Raw genomic sequence first — 19,783 nt, forward strand, 5'->3', positions numbered from 1 at the left:
CCTGCTTTCCAACACTGAGCACACTGGTGCTAGCCCTGTGAACTCAAGAAGAAGAGGAGTAGAGTTCAGTGTGAATTTGATTTTAATAATGAAAAGGAAATTTATTGGAACAATTACAGAAAGTCATTCACAGTCAAAATGTCTAAATCATCATAGAAACCTTTCCTCTGTGTGTGCAAAATTTGTTGCCTTTAAAAATAACAGATCTGGTCCTCTGAAATGCACTTTCGATTACCTCCTTCTTGTGCCTGTTCTCACAGGCAGCAGCTTTTTCTTTATGACTGTCTGGCTGTGCAGGAGACCTAGATGATATCTTCAGACGACAAAAAAGGTGAGGAAGATGCTGAGAACAGCAAGCTGCTTCTGCTGATGTACAGTTCCCATGCTGGCAGATGCCAATTATGAGTAGGGAAAAGTCCCCACAGTACTCCATAGGGGAAGAAAAGGAAATGTCTGTACCCTAAGAACTGGCTTCTGCCGCCAAGAGGGGATGGGAACTGCACCAGAAAGGGAAGTAAAAGTGGGAAGTGAATGTGCAGCATCACCACGTGAAGAGTCTGTGCTGCTTGTGCTTGCTGCAGTCTCTCACTTTCTGCCAAAGGCTGCAAGGCAAGTGGTGAGAACTTGGCATGAAACTCCCTGCAGCAGCTGCAGTGCGCAGAGAGGCCAGCCTGGAGGAAGAGTCACACTTTGGACAAAATGCCAAAGCACGGCAAATAAAGAGATCCAGAGTCACCTGCAAATCCCAATCCTTAATGGTGGGAGGGGGTGTTGTTTGTTTGTTGTCCATCCAGTAGGGAAGATAGGAAGAAAAACTACACAACTTGCCATTTAATCTAGTCTTAGGTTAACAGCTTTGCTACATCTCTTTAATTACAGCATAAACCCAGGAGAAGGCGCTTGTAGCTGAAATCTGGATTGCCTGCAGTGCAGGATACTCCCTGTAATAGGTACTTGAAGTTCAGAGGTGGGGAAGTTGAATTCAAAGGCTGAATCTTGAGACAGGCCCAGGTTTCTTATCTACAGGGACTCTCTTTTCTAGAGCCAACGTTGCACTAGAAATTGGGTACGGGTTTGCTGTGGTTACAGGAATTCATCTCTCTGATGATGCTCTTAGAGGTTTTTTGGATCATATCATACACTCTGAGCTGAATCCTAAAAACTACTGCCAGTTTTTTGATCTTGTCCTGATTTCAGGCCAGTTCTCTCTTGAACCACAGTGTGAGGAGGGAAAAAAAGATAGTTGCCAGCAGCAGGTACTTAGCAGCCTCAAGAAACACTTTTCACTGTGCCATCCTCTGCAGCAGTTCCCTCTGCATGGACAGCAGATGAGTCTTGGTGCATTGTTGGTGACCTGTGCCCTCTGCTCCAAGCCCAGCCTTCCAACCATCATCAGCCCAACGGCTTGAGAGAAAAATCACTCAAAGCAGGTTGACCTTGAAGAGAGAAGCGACTCCTGACTGCACTGGATGTGGCAGCTGCTGGAGGCCCAAGGACCTCTGCCACAGTCATGGTGAGTGTTAACATTTACAATCACTGAAAGGAGGAAAACTTGACCAGCTCCAACTGGCCATGTTGGGAATATGACTACGGAAGGTGTATGAGAATTGCGGGCACCACACAGTATACTGGCTTCAGAATTAAGGTGTCATTTCCATTAGAGTAGCTCAGTCCTCTCTCTCTGAGACGTCACTTTTAGAAAGCAGCCAAAAATCAAATCCAGCTTCACTCTGGGAAGCAACAGCCAAAGCAGAAGAATGCTCAGTAACTGATGGTGCCCAATCATCCTTAGGGGCAACACTTCTCCCTCCTACTCCCTGGGAAGGAGTTCAAGCAGCTGTCAAGCCTGCTCTTCTCCGTCATTGGAAACGTGCCGGTAGCCGGGGGGCTGAGACTGTATGCGAAAGAGTACAGTCAAGAGGAGGATTATAAGGAGAAGGAGAATAGATCCACACACAGCCAGACCTACAAACAGTTCTGCAAAGGAGGAAACAAGTGGTCAACATGATTATCATCCAAGCTTTCCCCTTCCTCGATGCTCTGGTCCAGCCTGGACTCACCTGTGTCACGCATGGTGCTTGGTACCTCGCATTCTTGTTTCCAGTCCTGGGGAACAACGGCATCTGTGAGTTCCAAGAATCTTTGCAATGGGCATTTATGCTGACAGCCAGGGATTGTCAGTGGGAAAGGTTCCTTCCCGCTCTCATTCCGGAAGAACATCTCCACAGAGAAGTTACTGAAAACAAAACACAGCTAGATGTTGTTTGTGGTTTGTTTTGTTTTGTTTTTTTCTCTCCAGCTGAAGTCATCCCTTCCCAAAAACTCAATGTGCACACCCTCTCCTTTATTCTGGTGGTGGTTTTCCTAAGAATCTGCCACTAGGAGCAAGATTGCATCCCCCTGGGGTGGAGCCTCGCCTAGGCATCTAACCCTTGAGGTGAAATCAGAGCCCGACATCTTTACTGCAGCCCTCACCCATCATCCTCTTGGTACAGCTCAAATAAATGACATGAGGCGTATGGTGGTTGAATCTTGTTGTAGACATCTAGAGCCATCTGCAGTGCCACAAGTGTGGTGTCATGCTGAGAAAGAGGGAAAAAAACCAAATCAGTCACCCTTATGGATGTGGCAGGGCAGCTCAGACCGTAGCAGTAACAGACAGGGCAGTGCTGAGGGGATGTCACCTTTAACTTCCATCTGGAAGAAGGGAGGGGAACTGTACTGCTAGAATGGTGATCTGTGATGGTGCTAGAGAAGGGGAGGAAGTGAAACACAGCCGCCTATCTCCTGCATTGTTCTTTAAGAATTAATTCTTAGGGAGCAATCTGGGAGGGATGCTTGACGCTCCAGTCAGGAGGCTGCTGCAAAGCGGGGGGGTGACTGTATCTACACTGCTGAAACATCACACCTGGCTAGTATCAATACATCTACCAAATAAATACAGCAGTGGCCCCCCAAAGTTTGCCAGTCTAATCCACAAGCCTGAGCTAACAGAAACAAAGTGCAGGTTGGGAATTTTCCTCAGGGGCCCCAAAGGAGTGATGCCAGATCGAGCACATCGCACCCAGCCAGAGGCAAAGATGCGTGCCCTGATCACTGCATGGGCCATAGAGAAGACAGAAGGGGTTAAAACTATCACCAAGTCCCAGTCTCCTGTGAGGAGGAGGAGATCGATAAAAGCTAGCCCCCAAGTTCTCACTTACTGCTGAATAGGCAAGTAGTTTCAGGTTCTGGTGGGCAGAAACATTTGCTGCTTTGGTTAGGTTTTTCCTTATGTGATCCAGCAGGACCCCTGAGGAAAGGAAAGAGCTGGTAAGAGGCAAAAATTAGACGGAACAGCATGAAGCTTCCTCCCCAGTGCACTCACCGCCTTGCAGACGAGCTTTCTCTACCCGACTGCGGATCCCAAACAGAAATTCAAACCCAAAGTCTTTTAGTTGCTTCAACCGAGTCATGACATCTTGTGTCACCCATACAGGCAAATCCATCTTGTGTGCTCGCTAGGAAGAGAAACAGAATACTTGGCTGCAGGTAGCACGGTTCACAGATTCATCTGAGAATGGGAGTCAGGGTGTCTGGAGTCCTGCCCATACTGCTACTGATTTCGTGTTTTAAATACAGCCCTTTTCTGTTTATGCTTCTGTCCTCACCACTGTGCTGCATACAAAGAACATACATGGGTTTTAATGTTGTAATAAGAAGCATAAAGATTAAAATCTAGAGGCTTCGTTTCTGTGAAAGGGCAACTGGAGTGCAGGGTTATGTTGTAACACCGATACAATGATCTTAGGGCATTAACTTCAAGGGTAGTTGATTCTGCCCTGCAAATAACATGCAGTCAGAAAAAAAAAAATATAAGACAGATAAGTGAGAGAGCACAAACTCCAGGTTTCTGATGCAGCTGCAGCACAATTTCACCGGAGGCTCTGAGGGCCACCGAAGGATATTTGAGAAAGTTAGCAAGTGCTCTGCAGACGTAATAGCGGGATGCACCACTGACAAAGGCCAGTACTCAAACCTAGAATACAAAGAACTGGGAACCAAGAGAAGAATTTGCTTTGCAGCCAACCCATTACAAGAAAGGTTTATTTATACTGGCAGCCAAACAGCGGTTGTGGTTCCCTGGCGTTACGTGGAGCAATTTTCTACGCCACATCCCATTAAACTGCCAGAAGATGAGGCTGAATATTCTTAAGGGCCCACTCTGTCAGAGTGGTTTGGAGGAATTCACATCAGCAACTTGGACATTTAGTTAGTTTTTCATTAATTTACAAAGAAAATAGCTGATAAGTTCAGCTATTTCTTGGACTTTTTTATTTTCTCCATCCAGATGGTAGAATGAATCTATTGGATCAGGTGAGAAAAAAGATCCTTCTCTTTGAGGCACTGGTTTGTATGATTTAGAAAAAAAGGAGGAAACCCAAAGCAGCTAAAGAGACTGACCAGCCTGAGGGTATGGTTTTGAGAGTAAAACTCCCCTTCCTCAAAATGTTCTGGTTTCATTTTGGGACAGTGAGCTATTCTGCAAGTTCTTGGGGATCATAGTGGTTATGAGCTGGCTTTCCAGGCCCAATTTGCAAGCTCATTAAGTGAGTATTGAAAATGAAGATTTGAAATTCTTGACCTCTCTAACCAAGGGATTTTTTTTGTTACCAACAGAGTTGCTTCACTGTGATTGTTACAAGACAGGAGATCGGTTTTGTGATACAAAGGGCAAATTTACATAGTGCAGTGCAGCTCTGGACTGGAATATTCTCAGCTTGCAGGAACTCAAGCTGCTGCTTTAGATAGCAAAGTGCAATTCCATGCAGATTTATCTTTTACATCCCCAAAATACTACATACCACAGCATAGCACTGCCAGCAAGCTAAGCAGCCTTGCACCTCCAGAGAGTTAACATGACAGTGTCAAAATGTTTGGGTTTACTGTTTCTCCCACAATTAGCTATTAAGAGTTTGACATGAAAGATCTCTGTAACTTACTTCATCATGCTGTACAGTTACACACAAATAAACTTGCATGCAACAACTCTAAGTCTCCTGGATACGTGACCTTTACTTCAGCATTACTGCAGCATAGCTAACCTGATTTTTCATTTTGTTTAGGCCTTCTTGAGATATGCTCCCAACAAAACTCCAAATGAATACAGAGTTTGGTGCCCCACCCCAGACAGTAAAAAGGTGACATCTGTCTCTAGCATGGCAAAGGACCTTATAACAGGTAAAAAAAACAGATGTGGGTAAACCCCACTTAACCTAGAAGAGCATTATTTTCTTTTAGAGATGGCATTAACAGAAGCACGGAAAGAAAAATGATTGATCTAAAGTAACAGGGAGGTATAGGTAGAACCAGGAATAGTCCTAATTTAAGCTCCCAGTTTAAATCATAAAGTTAGCACTCCTTCAGTTTCCACAGATCTCACTTCTACCTTAGTTAACTCAGACTTGTTCACAGAGATCTAAAGACTTCAGATGGCAGTCATTTTCTAGTGACTTTCAAAAGATATTTATTATGCAGGTGGGACTTTTTCTGGCTCTAGCACAATCTAGGCTACAAAGTGGGAGGTCATAAGGTAAAAAAGCAGGTAATTCTTGGCACAGGCTGCTGGTGAGTAGGAACTGTTATTATTCTGAAATTAGAACATTACTACTTACTGTAGGGTGGGAATGGTGAGAAGTTGTTTTGTGGGATTTTGCAAAATTATTTTCTACCAAATTCAGTGGACCATAAAGACTGAATTCCTGTGACTGTAAGATGACGGCCAAACTTACTTCACAGAACAGTGTGTCATACACGCTCCAAATACCCTCGAGAGAGACATCCCGGATCCCAGTCTCATTTGCTACCATCTGCAGGAATTGCTGTAGGTATGAGAAGAGAGAAAGGCCTTCAATTTTCTAATCTCATACTGTATTACATGCACAGGTATTCCTACCATCTTCTCAGAGCTCTGAATATGTAGAGGTGATAATACTTTAACTACAAGCCTAAGACCACCTTATCTCATGCAAACAATCACTTACCCAATTCTCTTTGGTCTTATTTATGTACTCTGCTGAGTGCCGAGTTTCATTCTGTAGCTGTTCATACCGTGGACAGGGGGTCAAAGGAAACTTCAGTAGCTGGGCAGAGACAAGAAGAGCAGCCAGGTCACCAAGAACACTTCAGTACTGAATCTGCCCTCAATACGTGCAACTGTAACAAAACCCTGATGTGGGATGAATCTATCAAGAGCTTCAAGTGCTGCTCTCTAACAGAGTCTGGGTCGTGTGTGGTCTGCTGCGGTCTTGCAGCGAACACAGCCCCTGAATTCTCATCTTGTTCTGAGAATGGAAGAACCTTTGCTAAACAGGTCCCGGGAGAAGTTCAAAACAACCTGAATTGAGACTGAAGCAAAGACTTTTGGAGAAGTCAGCATAACACACTACTTGAGCAGTCAGTACACATCCTTGAGACTAACTTACCCTTTCCTCGGATTCTGGCACCGTGTGCACAGGGATAGGCTGCCAGGAGATGTTGGGGTTGAACATCTGGTGTCCCTCCGGGGGATACAGACCTGCCAGATTGGCCTCCGCGCTCATCAGCGTCCGGTCACAGTCTGTGCTGCGGATGAAGATCTGCCAGGACAGGGACAGGGCACCGTTAGTAATGTTAGACCAGGCGATGGTGCTCGGACGTGGGACGATGCACTTGCTGAGGAGCATTGCCAAGTGCCCTGCAGCTGCCCATAGGCAACAGGGTCACAGGAGCTGAAGTGACCGAGCCTGCTGATGTCAACCTGGACAAAACTGTGTGAATGGATATGAGGGTAATTTGCTGTGGTCTGTTCTGGATCAGTGCGACAGTGCGGAGATGAAAGACAGAAAGGAGCCTCAATATGAGGAAGACAGAGATACAGAAGGAAATGCACTATATTTACAGAGCAAGACTGGCGCCTTCAGTTCTCAGTTCTAGGAATGACCTGCTGTGCTCATGAAAAAAACCTGCTGTCTTCAAGCCTCAGTTTTTCCATCTGAGAAACAAAGACAAGAGTGATCTGACTTACAGGAGAGGAAGAAAAGAGGGAGCGAGGATTTTATTTAATCATTGTGGGCTCTTGGGATTAATGGCCAAGAGTTATCCTTCCATAGCTCAGAGAGAGAGATGAGCCAGAAAAAAAGAGAATGAGAAAAGTACAGAAAAGTTAAGCAGGTCAAAATGGCCAAACTTTGGTATTCTGGTATCTGTGTACTGAAAACACTTAGGGGGAGACTGAAGAGAAACCAGCGATAAAACAAGAGGAACACACAGGAAATCATGAAAGAATGTACTAGAAAACAGCATACTGAATCTGAAACAACAAGAATAAAAAGCCAAAAGAATGAAATACAATGCCAAGACTGGGATTTTTAAAAATATATTAAATAAGAAGAAACATAAGAAAAAATTACATATGCTCACTCTGTATAGCATCTCCTGCATTAAGTCTATCTCAAAAATTAACAGTCACGAGGAAAAAAATGTTTTTTTCTCTGACAATTTCTACCCACTTTTACTTCTTAACTGTGATTTGAAAACAACCGACCCTGTACTCATTGGACACGATTGCTTTTATCCTCTGTAGGCTTTGAAGAAATAGAAATATTTTAAAAGACAAGGATCTAATTCTAGACGTGTCATAAAAACCAATTACACCTTGAGTGTACATGGTTTCTACAGCACCTTTTGCCAGGGCTCCAGCTTGTCGCTGAGTCAGATGACAGATGGTCATATGGTGTCACCCAGAGGCAACACTTCTTATAAGGGAGGTTGCTCAACCCGAGCAGGGGTGCGGGCTTGGTTAGCAGAACAGCTTTTGTTTGCATATGCCTTAGTTTGTTTTTCCTTCTCAAGCAAGAGAAGGAAAACAGTTTCAGCTGGCGAAGGCTTTGTAAGAGTAAAGTATGTTTGGAAAGGAACTACTGAGAAAGGTTAAAGGATCTGTGTTTGAACTGATGCTGGAAGTTTTGTTGGTGAAGCAAATGTCAAAGAAGGGATGCAATCTGGACTATGGCAAGCTGGGTATTTACTGGGGAGCCCAAAAAGGGGGGAAACAAAGAACACAGGGATTCTCAGTTTGCCCCATCTGGTCAATCGCCAAAAGTGAGCTCAGGTGAAATGACTGAATGGATACAAAGCCAGCAGTAGGACAAAGGGGTCTTGACTGCCCACTGTCCATCCAAACCATGTGACAGCATGTCTCTCCTCATGACGCTTCCTCGTGTTCCTGTTGACTCGCACCACTTTGATCAAATGTAATGGGATATTGGGGGGGGGGGGATTTTCTATTTCCTTGCTTTTTTTTGATCTTTCAAATTTTCCCCTGTGCTCAGCACGTGGTTCCACAAATGGCTCCATAGCTTTTAAGCTTTTAATAAAATAAAAGCCCTACCAGTTTCTCAAGAGCTATTATAAAGTGTGGCAACGTCCTGGAGAGAGAAAAATTAATAGCTTCGGGGAACTGAAAACACGGATCCTTTACAGGTGGAAACAAATGAGAGGATCCTTCCGGTTGGTAACTGCTGCTTGGGCGTACAGACTCCTCCGCAACCACCCCTGCGGCACACTGGGGAGGACAGAGGGCACACGGGAGCTGCATAACTCCCCAGTCTCGAGTGGGGAACGAGTCCCAGCTCCATCTCCGTGTTCCGGTCTGTTGCCCGAGTTCCGAGCGGTGCAGCCGCAGCCGACCCGGGCTGGATAACCTCGGCACCGCCCGCCCGGCCCACGGCCCGCCCCGGCCCCCGCCACTGACCTCCCGCCGCCGGTACGTGTCGCTGAGGAAGCCCCGGTAGCGCCGTCGCAGGGCCTGGCCCAGCTCCCACTGCTGCCGCATCCCCACCTGCAACGGCACCGCCTGGTCACCGACAGCCCCGGCCCTCGGGCCGGTCCCCGGCCGCCGCCCGCCCCGCACTCACCTGCGTGAGCTGCCCGAAGCCCTGGGGCCAGGCGGCCTCCTGGAAGGGATCCCGCGGGTAGGCCTTGATGGGCGAGCGGTCTCCGTGCCGGTACACCTGCGGGCGGCATCGCGTCACCCCGGGCGGTGCCGCTGCCCAGCCCCCGCCCGCCGCCGCCCCCCTCCCCCCTCACCAGCGTTACGAAGCGGAGGCTGCGGGGGCGGGCGGGCGGCGGCTGCAGGCACAGCGCCAGGAGGAGCAGGACGGCACCTCCCCAGGCGCGCCCCGATGGACCGGCCGCCATGGCGCTTCCCCACACCGCCGCCGCGCGGAACCCAACCGCTGCCGCCCGCGGGCCCGCACGGACACCGTTCTCCTGCGCGCACCGGAAGCGCCGCGGCCGGGGCCCTGGCGGCCGCCACTGCTGGCCGGAGTTCGCGGAGGCCCCGCCCTCCCGGGGCCCACGTGCTCGCCGCCATGCGCGCGTGCGCGGCCTGACGGGGAAGGGGCGGGGCGGCCCCGGGGCCTTCACGGGATGCGCCCCCCCGCGGGGACGGGAGCGCCGGGCGGCGGGGGCGGCCTCGCTGCGCTCTGTGGCACTGGGCGAGGCTGAGCCGGCGTGCGGACGGGGCCGGGCCTCAGGCGGGCCGCTGCGGCTGCTCCCGCCTCCTGAGGGGCGGAGGCGGAGCCTGGCGGCGGGGCGGCCGCTCAGCCCGCCGGCCTGGGCCCGTCGAGGAGCCGCGTTCCGGCCAGGTCGGCCCGCCGGGGTGGCGGCGGCGTCCTCCGCTGGCCTGCCCCCGGCAGCCGTGCCCCGGCAGCCCTGCGAGGCGACCCCGTGGGCTGCGGCCAGGTGGGTGTTCGGCGGCGGGAGGGGCCGGGAGGGCTTAGCCGCGTTTCGGCGTGCGGCGCGTTGTTGCGGCTCCTCGCAAGTAAAGCGGTACTTGAGATCTCTGTCTCACACCCGGCGGCTTCTTACAACAGGAGAAGCTTCCCGGTGTTCAGGCGTCATGAGTGATCTCTGAGGTAAAGTCTTGATGGACAGACAGCGAAAGCGTGCTGGCCGCGGTGCGGCTGCCCTGGCTTCGTGGGTCGGAGATCGCCTCGCCCGTGAGTCCGCCCAAGGGTGCCGGCGTCAGAGCAGAAACCTGGGGCTGTGGCACAGAGCCCGGCCCCGGCAGGCTTCACCCGGATCCGCTCGTTCCTCGCGAACCTCGGTGGAATTACGTGCGTGTGTGAGGCAATGCAGCTCCTGCTGCCAGGTGTGCCCTTCAAATGAGGGAAGAATCATATAGGGGGTGGAACAGATGTTATGATATTTAGTGCTCGTCTCCACCTCCCAGTGCGCGGAGGCAGGGGCTTACACGGGGTTCTCAGCTTTGCTTTTTAAAGGAAAGAGGGAAACGTGGCTCTCGTGTTAGCAGAGGAGTCCTGGAGGCATGAAGCCCGGTGGCTCAAAACTCAGCTTGTTTGTATGTGTTCATTTGGTTAAAGCTTTGTGTGTTTTACAGCATTAGGAAGTTACATGTGTAACGTCTGAGAGTGCTCAATTATTTATGAAATAGAACGGTTATGTCAGCACAGGCTTAGTATAGCATTTAAAGTTCAGATGGACAGAATAATGTGTTTAATTTGCTGATGCTTGAACGCTTAATGAATTACCAGTACTGCAGTTTCCTATCTCTAGGAAAGCACGAACTTGTGGTATTTTTTGCTGAGACCGTATCACTGGGGTTCTTTGGAGTAGGGGGAAAAAAAGCGATTTGCAGGGAGAGGCTGCTCCTGTGGGCACCTGCTTTTTATTGTTCCACCGGCGTTGCCGCTCTCGTCCCGGTCAGGACGAGGCTCGGCGCCGGCAGCGGCTGGGCCGTGGGGCAAAGCTTTGCGCACCGGCGGGCGCGGAGGAGCGTGTGACAGGGGGCTGGGTCCGGGCCGGGGCCGCGGTTCTAGCGGTCTGCGATTGCCGGGCAGGTTTTGCTGGACGTCGCGCTGAGCGGAGCGGCGCTGCCCGGTGCTGCCTCTGACCCCCTCACGGGGGCGGGGCCGGCGGCGTAAGCACGTGACTCGGGGCCGCGCCGCGCGTGACATCACCGCAGCTCCGCCGCGGCGCCGGGAGCAGCGCCGGGCCGGGCCGCCCCTCCCGCCGGCCGGTCGGACACCTGCGCCACGGGGGGGGGGACGGTGGCGGCCGCACATCGCTGAGGAGCCGCGGGCCGCGCCGGTAACTTTTCTCCTCGGCTTTGCCTGCGAGGGCGGCTGGATGGGTGCCGCCTGCGGGGCCGACAGGGCCGTTCCGCGTGTCCGTGATTCACGGCGGGGGACGGGGATGTGCCCTCCCGCCCCGCGGCTTGCGCCGGCCTGAGCCGCGGCAGCGCTCCCGGGGATCCGGTGCCGGCGGCCCAGCGCCGCTGGCCCCCGTGATGCTGCCGGTTGGGCCGGGTCGGGCGGCGCTGGAAGGAAGGCGGGCGGCGGCGACCCGTCCTACCGAGCCGCCCGGGGCCTCGTGGGGGTGCGGACCGGGCGGCGCATTACTCGTGACGGCCCCGCGAGTCCCGCCGGGTGGGCTCCGCTGCGCCGGGGGCGGGAGGGGGCAGCGTCCTTGGCGTGACGGGGGGCCGTGTCTGGTTCGTGCTGCCGGCGGTGGGGCCTGGCCTCTCGGGCCGGCAGTGGCTGCGCAGTTGCGGCGTTGGAGGGGGTCCCGCTGCTACAGCGGACGGAGAATGGGCAGCAGCAGCAGGTGGATAGACCTGGCACATTCAAGCAGGCGTTTGGGTGGGGATAGCGTTGCTCGTGGCTGTTACCGTGCATCTAGAGATTCTGGATCTCTGCTGTCTCCGAAGATTCTGTGAGGTGCAGCATGGAGATGTTTACTTGCTTTGTGGTGAACTGTTAGTATTCATCTTCCCTTGTTTCCTCCCGGGGAAAGTCAGCTCTGCATTTCTCTCTCATCTTTTGCATCCTGTCAACCCAGGTCATGAGCTTTCTGGGACACAAACTTATCTGCACAACTGCCAGTGTGCGTGGTGCTGTTAAAAGGTAACTTTGCTTGCCTTGCCGATCACTCTTCATTGTGCCATTTCACTGCCACTCATTATGCTAAGGTCCACCAATCTGTCACAACGGATATTTCATTATGAGACAGAAGCAAACCTTGGATCACCAGTGAATGAGAAATTTTATATGTCCTGAAATTTCCTCCCCCCCCTTTTTCTTTTTCCTAAAGGCACAGCTGGGCCCTTCACTGCAAAGCTTTTATGAGGGAGTCTCCATCACTGAGTCACATTTCTGACTAATTGTTTGGATCACTGCCTGTTAGCCAGTTTCTGGCTATGACTGCAGGTTATGTTTGTAGGGAAGAGTCCTCAGCTCTGCTGCTTGTTCCGAGGTACATGGAGTATCTACTGTTTCCCAGGTGTCAGGGAGAAGGCTATACGTGAGGACAGACAGAAGAAAAAGAAAAAACTGGTTTTTACTTCTTTTAGCAACTGGTGGGCTCAGTTTGTGGAGTGAGTCTTAATCAAGACATAAGTACCCTGCTGAGTTAGAAACAGAAAAAGATGTCTTCCAGTTAGGGAAACAAATGTGGTTTGAAAATTTCAGCCAGCTGTTGTAGAGCTCAGCTCTTCTTTCCTTTGGGCTGTGGAAAGAGGACATTGGACGTGGAACACATCGTGCCAGGACTAGATGGAGTTTGGCCTTGCTCTGCTTATCTGCTATCATACCTGTGGCACATTTGCCAGGAGATTGCTGCTGCTGCTGCTGCAAGACTGGTGAGGGCAGACTGACTGTGTGGCTTCCTGGTGTAACCCCTTTTTTGAAATCCAGCACAGAGTTCAGTAAGTGACAGTTCTTCTTCATACCTGCATATGCTCGTGCATCCTTCTTCATATGGCAAGGCCAGCTTTTGCAGGAGAAAAGCAGGAGTGAAAATAAATAACAACCTCCTCCCCCTCACCCCCAAACAAAAGCGGGGGGAATGAACCCAAGCCAGCCTCAGGTAGCACGGAACATGGCTCGTTGTGGAGCTGCTCAGGAGTTCTGTAGCTGCCAGAGGAAACCTGCAGCTACTTGTATTGTGAAGATACACAAGGCCAAGGACTGTAGAAAGGCCTATATATGTATGAATTGCCTAATCTAAAAAAAATAAGAAACAGGAAACTTTTATCGCAGAACTAGTGTCCTGGCTGTGTGCTTTGGGTTACCATCGTCGGTTGTTTCTAGTTGCAGGTCTCTGTGCCTTGTCAGCATGTTTCTTGTACCAGCTGCTGTGCAGCGAGGAGGCCAGCAGAGGCTGTGCAGAACAGGCATGCAGCCACGCCAGTACAGAGCGGGAGTTTGCTGCCTTGTCCTGATCTCACACCTGCAGGAAGAGTCATGTTCCCAATGTGTTAAAGTGCATTTGATTGCTGTGACTTTTTTTTCCAAGAAAGATGCTTTCCAAGAGCACTTGTTTTGTGGTAAGCAGGACAAGTTTTTTGCTGCTATTCAGCATTTGATCCAGTGGTGATGGTCTAGGATCTCAAAAGTCATGTCTCATTTAACTGGATCTGATCTGATATGGTTGATTGACAGTTTTCAGGATTTTAAGTTTTGAATTCAAGATCTTACATCGTTGCTGTTTTTCAGAAGTCGTGTTCACATCTACCCAGGAAAGAATATAATGTGCTTTGTCTTGAATGTGTTGAAGGAGGATCCTGCTTTCTGCTGTGGAAGCAGCACAACAGAAAGTCTCATTGTCACAAATGTGTGGGTCTTTGGCATGGTGAGATAGGAAAGCTTACCAAATTGTCACTCTCCCTTCCCTTCCTTCCACCCCTCCAAAGCATAAGATTTACCGACCTGGCAGTCTTGGAGAAAAATGTTTCTGAGGTCAAACCTGTCATACAAAGATGTTTTTTTGTTTCCTTAGGGAAAATAGTTCTGCTGGTCTGCAGTAGGATATGTTACCTTGTTTTCCTCACATCTTAATAACTTAGGAAGGCAGAATCCCCTTCTCTCGGCTGTGGAAACTGTCTCAGTGGGAAGACACTTCATCTTAGGAGGGAATTCAGGGAAATGCTTCCTGCTGACAGGTACAGGCGTGGATTTAGACTGCAAACAGGTTGGACCTGGTCATTAGATCATACTTCTGCTAATATACAAGTACAAGGTTTGACTTAGCATTTTTGTTGTGGTTACTGTAGTTAGAAGCTGTATTGTAGTCAGTTTGGATTTGAGAGATGTGCATAATATTGTTAAATTAGATGAGGCTGTCTATGTTTTCACAGATACTAAAAATTTCTCTATTAGAAGTGGTATGATGGGTTATTTCAGCACTTCTGTGCGGTTTTTGTTCTGTGACTTCCTGCTCAGGACAAAGTACCTTTTTTCCATTTTTGGAGCATAGACAAATTCCTTTCTTGTGTCCTCACTGAGAAGGAGGCACCCCTGGAGCCAGCATAGCTTGCACTTTTATATCTGGAAATCTCAAAACCAGATTTCCTGTAAAGCGAAATTACTTTGAGTATCAAGAACAAAACGTTAAGGTGATATACTAATTTTCGGGTATAATTTAATAAATTGCTTTGAAGTATACACTGTCAAGCTTTTAAATATCTTACCTGGGGAATGCAAAGGCTATTTAGGGTAGTGCACAAAGGTGAGCAGAGCACTACAGACCTTCCAGTATGTTTAAGGGAGGGGAAAAGATAAATGTTTATTTAGTGGGAAGTCGATGAAGAAATAGAACAGTGTTAGAGAATAAGAAATCTAATTCTTGTTTTGAACAGACCAAGACTAGTGTCTGTGGGATTAAGTAGGAGAACTGGCTCGTGGGATGTGAGGATTGAAGCAATTTAAAGGCCATGCTGCAGAGTCAGGTTGTATTGTTTCTGTACAGAAACCTCACCAAAATGTAAATAGAAGGTGTTAGGTATCAGACTGGTTGCTAAAGCAGATGACTGACAAGAGAGTAGGAGTCTCCTGGCACGTAAGGCTCTCTGGTTTGTTTAAATCTTTTAAAAAAATATTGGCAAATATAGTTGTGACATGTCCTGAAATAGACGTTATATCCTCTCTCCCCCCAGGGAGAGGGGCGGTCTTGGCCTGCTGGTCCTAGCGCAACTCTGGAACAAACAAGGTTAATGGGTTTAAATCGAGGCTTCCCACTTGCTGATTTAAATAATGATTAAAATTGATAATTTAAATGTAGTTAATTCAAGCTTTATTTTGCATTTGGTACTTTCTTTAAAGGAAGGCTTATTCTAACTGTTCAGGCTGATCTGTTACTACTTTCTGCTAAACAGGACGATACAGTGTTTCTTAATACACCCATTTATATTGTTATAAGACAGTAAATGTTTACGTTAGAAAACAGTCATTTGTGTTGACTAGGTGAATAGTTTCTTTCCTCATGACCTGTTTAAAATTTCTTTTGAATAATAAAGTCAAATTAAATATGCATTTCTTTTTCTAATTAGACTATAATCGTGCACTGGATATACTGGAGTGTGTGCTATTAAAATGGACTTATTGTAACAGGATAGTGTTATCTGTACTTTGCAAAATGAACTGGTTGTTTTTGGTCATCATGTCCTTCCAGATCTTAGAATGAGCATAAGTCATCCTCCCTTGTCTTGTTTTTATTGAGAAACTGGAAAAGAGAAACAGCTCTCCCTCAGTTTATGCTGCCTCCCCCAACTTTGAGTGAACTGAACTAATTTCATAAGTAAATTGAAGAAACAAATCTTTCTTTAAAAGGGCAGAAGGATTAGTTTGGTACTTCAGTGGATTCTGGTTCTGTGGACTCAGTGACTTTCTCAAGTTTAGGAATTATACTCTTTTAACATTCTCTAGGAACCGTGTCCTACTTGGATAGATTGTGCATTTGTTTGTCTAAATGACTCTCTTAGGCTTTATCATAAATTGTCATTAATTTAGGAAATAAATTTAATTAGTATAATCCTGAAAAATGTGTATAAAATCCATCTAGAGGAAAATGTTTGGAATTTAAATAGTCTTATCTAGGGCCCTTATAAAATGAGGGCAAAGAGGTAGGCTCATGCAACAGCTCTGCAGTGTATCTTGGCTGCCAGGGTCATAAATGCAGAAATGTGCCAGCCCCCGCAGGATTCCACATGCCGTGCCAGTGAATTTTCCTGGAGGATTTTACACGTCAGGCTGCCAGGTATGCACGTGTAGTGGCTTCTTGCATGGCTACCAGCAGGAACGCATGTGCAAATGTTTGTGGGCACGTGAAGTTGCATGGGAACAGCCCTGGACACTCGCTGTGACGGCTCTTGCCTTTCAATCTATGCACATGTGTACACGGAGTCCTGGGGCCAGCCCTTTTCCCCAGCACCCTCTGGCTGGCAGAGTAGAAGGAGAAGCTGTCACCTTGCCTTCAGATGCTGCCTTTGTGATCCTGGTCTTCTGAGTGACTGCTTCCCACCCTCCGCTGTTGCCTGTGCAGAGGAATAATCTTTTGTTTTTTCTGAAAGGGCCAGGAAGAAGTTTGAAGGATGGCTTCTGTGTTTACAACTGGTGAGGGGGACCGATCCTCAGGCATCTGCAGGTCTGGGCAGGAAGCCTTGGGGATTTGATTTAAGGTCCATACGGCGTGCAGACAGGCAAAGTTGCACTGCTAGACCTTTAAGGAAGGTGTCAGACTCCCTTCCTTAGCAAAAGAAGGAGGCACTTCTGTTGTGAGGAGTGTTCTAAAATGTAAAGCACTGATAAACATAGATTGTAGCATCTGTTATCTAGGTGTGTTTGAGAAGAGGGGACTTAACTTTCTGGGCTATATGGGACTGAAGAAAGATTTTCCTTTGGTCTCCAGAAAGCTCCCAAGTTGCTGTTGTTTTCCTAGAAATAGAACTGGAGTGGAGAAAGCAGAAACCTTTGCCTGAAGAAAGCATGAATTTTCTCCCTGTCACCTGTACTTTGAGGACATTTTCTATCATGCTGCTTCTAAGCAGCAGCCTGGGGTGAAGGCTGAGGAAAAAACAATAAGAGACTGCAGACTTTGTCCTCCCTCATTTCAGCATCATCTCCAACTGCTACTCCCTGATACTTGCTCAGGGTGGTGCCTTTAGCAGTGTCCTAGAATCTGTGGCCATCCCCACCCTTCTCCCTTGATACAAGGATCAAAATAAGACATCCAGCCACCTGTTGGCTTAGCCCCATTGTCCGCTCCCACACACTTGTACACATGCTTGCGTTTTCCAGCACTCATCTTGGGTTTGCAATTATTTCTGAGAAGTCAGGTGATGTGAGCTGTCAGTCTAATGTTTGTTTGCTTGCTTCACGCAGACCCTGCCGCAGCGGCAGTCTTTGCAGAGCTGCTGGCTCTTTGTTTGTCCGTGGGTTGTGTGGTAGCTTCCTTCTCCTTGTGGAAGGTGGTGCTGGAGTTGGGAATGGAGTGGGCTCCTTGCAGCATGTGGCTTGTGACAAACTCTGACAGTTTGGTGGTTACGTTCTTTTGCCATTTCTATTAGAGCCTTTGTGCAGATTTTCAGCCTGTTCTGGGCTTCATTATTTGGGCAAAAGAAAAGCATTTGTCTGTTAGCACCTCCCATCTCTTTGTGCCTTATTAGGGCTCCTTTGGGATGGATGAGGGTGAGGCCTCCTGGGCGATTGGAGATAACCCTCAAGGAGAGGCAGTGGCTCTGGTTTCCCATGTGGTGGGTGTGCTGTGAGCGCAGCCATTTCACTGGCCGGTGTTTGAGCGGTGGACTCTGTCCGGCTCTGGACTGTTTTCCAGCTGAGTATTTGTGGTGATGTCAAGCAGTGTGAGAAGGGAACATATCTTGGCAGGACAAAGTCTGCAGAAAGTTCAGCTCCACGTTTGGCCAAGAGCCTTGGAGGGAATGAGATCTGCACACACATTCTGCTACACAGCCTGTCACACGCCCTCTCACATGCTCCCTTCCTGTCACACAGATCCTCTTTCTCTCATTTTCAGACCTTTAACACTTCCTTCTGAGCTTCCATCCTGTGCCTTTATTAAAAAACAAACAAACAAAACAAAACACCAAACAAAACCCTCCTCCTTATTTTGCTGTTACTGTACCTTGTGTTTAGTTGCAATGATCCCCAAAGCAGAAATAGACCACACAGGCCAGGATCCAGAATATTAATGTCAAAAGCAGGGCAAATTTACTTTGCAGCAGAGCTCTTAATAGTCCCTTATTCTGACCTGCTCCCCTGTGCTGGCCTTCACTGTGTTTCTTGGCAACTCTTGTGATCTCTCTTCTTGCTCTGCTCTGCTACAGTCTGCTGGCTGATCTAGGTTTGCCTAGGTGCATCTGCTGCAGGGTGGTAAACCCTGCCTCTCTTCTCTCATTCTTATAAGAGCGGTCTTAGCAAAACCTGCCCAAAATAAATCCCTGGTAATGGATGGGTGGGGAATAGACTAACAGTCAAACTTACTTTGAAGCAATTTAAAACTCCATTCCAGTATCCTTCCAATGTGTTCTTTATACGGGTATTCCTGTAGTACTGTTATTTCTTCCTGACCTCTGTGCTACATCTAGGGATGATATTTCTGTGAATGGGAATTGGTACTTTTCCCTTACTGCCCTTGAGGGAATCTTAATGAGCTTCCTGCCTGTTTTGCAATCCAGTACTGTATTTCTGTTTTGCTTGTGAGCGGTAGTATTTGTTTTGATTGATGCTTTTCAGTGGGATGGTGCTTGCATACTAAGTGCTCCATAGATACATTATAAAAAGGCTGCTTCTCAGACACAATCCTGTTTCAGTTATGGTGATCGCAGCATGTTGCTGAAGGTACTCTTGGCGTGGGAGGAAAGGAAGAAATCAGAAAAATGAACAAACAATTGCACCATAAACAACCCCCCTGTTCTTTTATTTCCTCTTTTGATTTGTAGTCATCATGTTCTTTTATTTCGTAGCTGCTAGAGGATGCAGAAGCCCAGTTTGAAAGAGAAGGTGGTCTGGACAAGGGTCTAGGAGTTGAGGGCTTTTAAGTTCTCTTCCTGGCTTTGCTAGCATACATCCTACAGCTTTACTTGACCTTGGTCGTCTTGTCTTCTTGGTAAAATACTGCAGCTCCTTCTTGCTGCTGTTACCTGTATTAGTAGTGGTTCAGTGCTGACAGTGGATTGGGCCGTGTTCTGCTCAGAGGGAACAACAGCAGTTTGGTATACTGATGTTGAAGAGATGGGGTTAGACAACCTGGCCAGCTGAGCAGGTTTCCCTTTTGTGATGCCAGCTGACTAAAGGCACTTGGCCAGAATAGGCATAGGTCATGAAATGTTACTCCCTGACTGCATAATTCAGTGGATATGAAATTATTTGTAAAGAAACGGTCAGGTAAACAGTATGTTACAGTATGTCGTGTGTTCTTGTGGGGTTTTTTTGTTTGGTGGGTTTTTTAAAAAATATTATAATTTTCTACATACAGAAAGAAGGCCTGCAGTGCTCTTTTCTAGGCATAATCTAGTTGGTTCTCTTATTGCTTACAGACCAAGTTTAACCCTTTTCCCTGGCACCTCCACTATCAAGATGTTATTTTGGGTATTCATTCATGTGGTGGTTTTTTTTTTGTTGTTTTTTTGTTTGTTTGTTTGTTTGTTTTTAAATGTTCTGATCTCTTCAGTTTGGAGATGGCATTAGGATGACATCTCAAATCCGTCATGCGTCAGACTTGTGTTCCCGGAAGCAGAGCTGTAGCATCTGTGGGACTGAGGGTCATAAAGCAGGAATCCAAGGTAGAGTTTTCTTTTGTTCTGTAATGTGATGCCACCATGGAAGTCCACAATGATTGAAGAGAGAGGCTTCTCTAAGACTTTTTTTATCTCCCACTTCCGTGCAAGCTCCATTAAAAAAACCCCACCTTTTTGAACCTGGCTGGTTATTGCCATTAGCTCTGA

At 48.2% G+C, this 19,783-nt stretch overlaps 2 protein-coding genes across 6 annotated transcripts in view; one reads left to right on the plus strand and one right to left on the minus strand.

Moving 5' to 3' along the window:
• Positions 1 to 64: 64 nt before the first annotated feature.
• Positions 65 to 9,355, minus strand: ACP2 (acid phosphatase 2, lysosomal). Of its 2 annotated transcripts, XM_065065974.1 has the most exons (11): positions 9,109 to 9,315; positions 8,937 to 9,032; positions 8,774 to 8,860; positions 6,465 to 6,617; positions 6,024 to 6,122; positions 5,772 to 5,861; positions 3,368 to 3,500; positions 3,204 to 3,292; positions 2,476 to 2,582; positions 2,061 to 2,236; positions 65 to 1,977 (listed from the first exon to the last, which is right to left on the minus strand). In XM_065065974.1, exons 1-11 carry the CDS (start codon positions 9,217 to 9,219, stop codon positions 1,841 to 1,843), a joined length of 1,278 nt encoding a protein of 425 aa, XP_064922046.1. In that variant the 5' UTR covers positions 9,220 to 9,315; the 3' UTR covers positions 65 to 1,840. The 2 variants fall into 2 exon arrangements, with proteins under 2 accessions (XP_064922046.1, XP_064922047.1); XM_065065975.1 differs by lacking the exon at positions 8,774 to 8,860 and having other exon boundaries at positions 9,109 to 9,355.
• A 194-nt stretch (positions 9,356 to 9,549) lies between these two features.
• The window catches only part of NR1H3 (nuclear receptor subfamily 1 group H member 3), a 30,116-nt gene continuing 19,882 nt past the window's right edge, over positions 9,550 to 19,783 (plus strand). Inside the window, exon 1 of one of the 4 annotated variants that reach the window (XM_065065976.1) lies at positions 9,550 to 9,765. The gene's annotated coding sequence lies outside the window, so the exon portion shown is untranslated. Of the gene's footprint in view, positions 9,766 to 10,978; positions 11,134 to 11,927; positions 11,949 to 19,601; positions 19,622 to 19,783 lie in introns of those variants that run through there. The other 3 variants (XM_065065977.1, XM_065065978.1, XM_065065979.1) reach the window with 3 other exon arrangements.

Source organism: Columba livia, chromosome 5, assembly GCF_036013475.1.
Source record: "Columba livia isolate bColLiv1 breed racing homer chromosome 5, bColLiv1.pat.W.v2, whole genome shotgun sequence".
Classification (NCBI taxonomy): Eukaryota; Metazoa; Chordata; class Aves; order Columbiformes; family Columbidae; genus Columba; species Columba livia.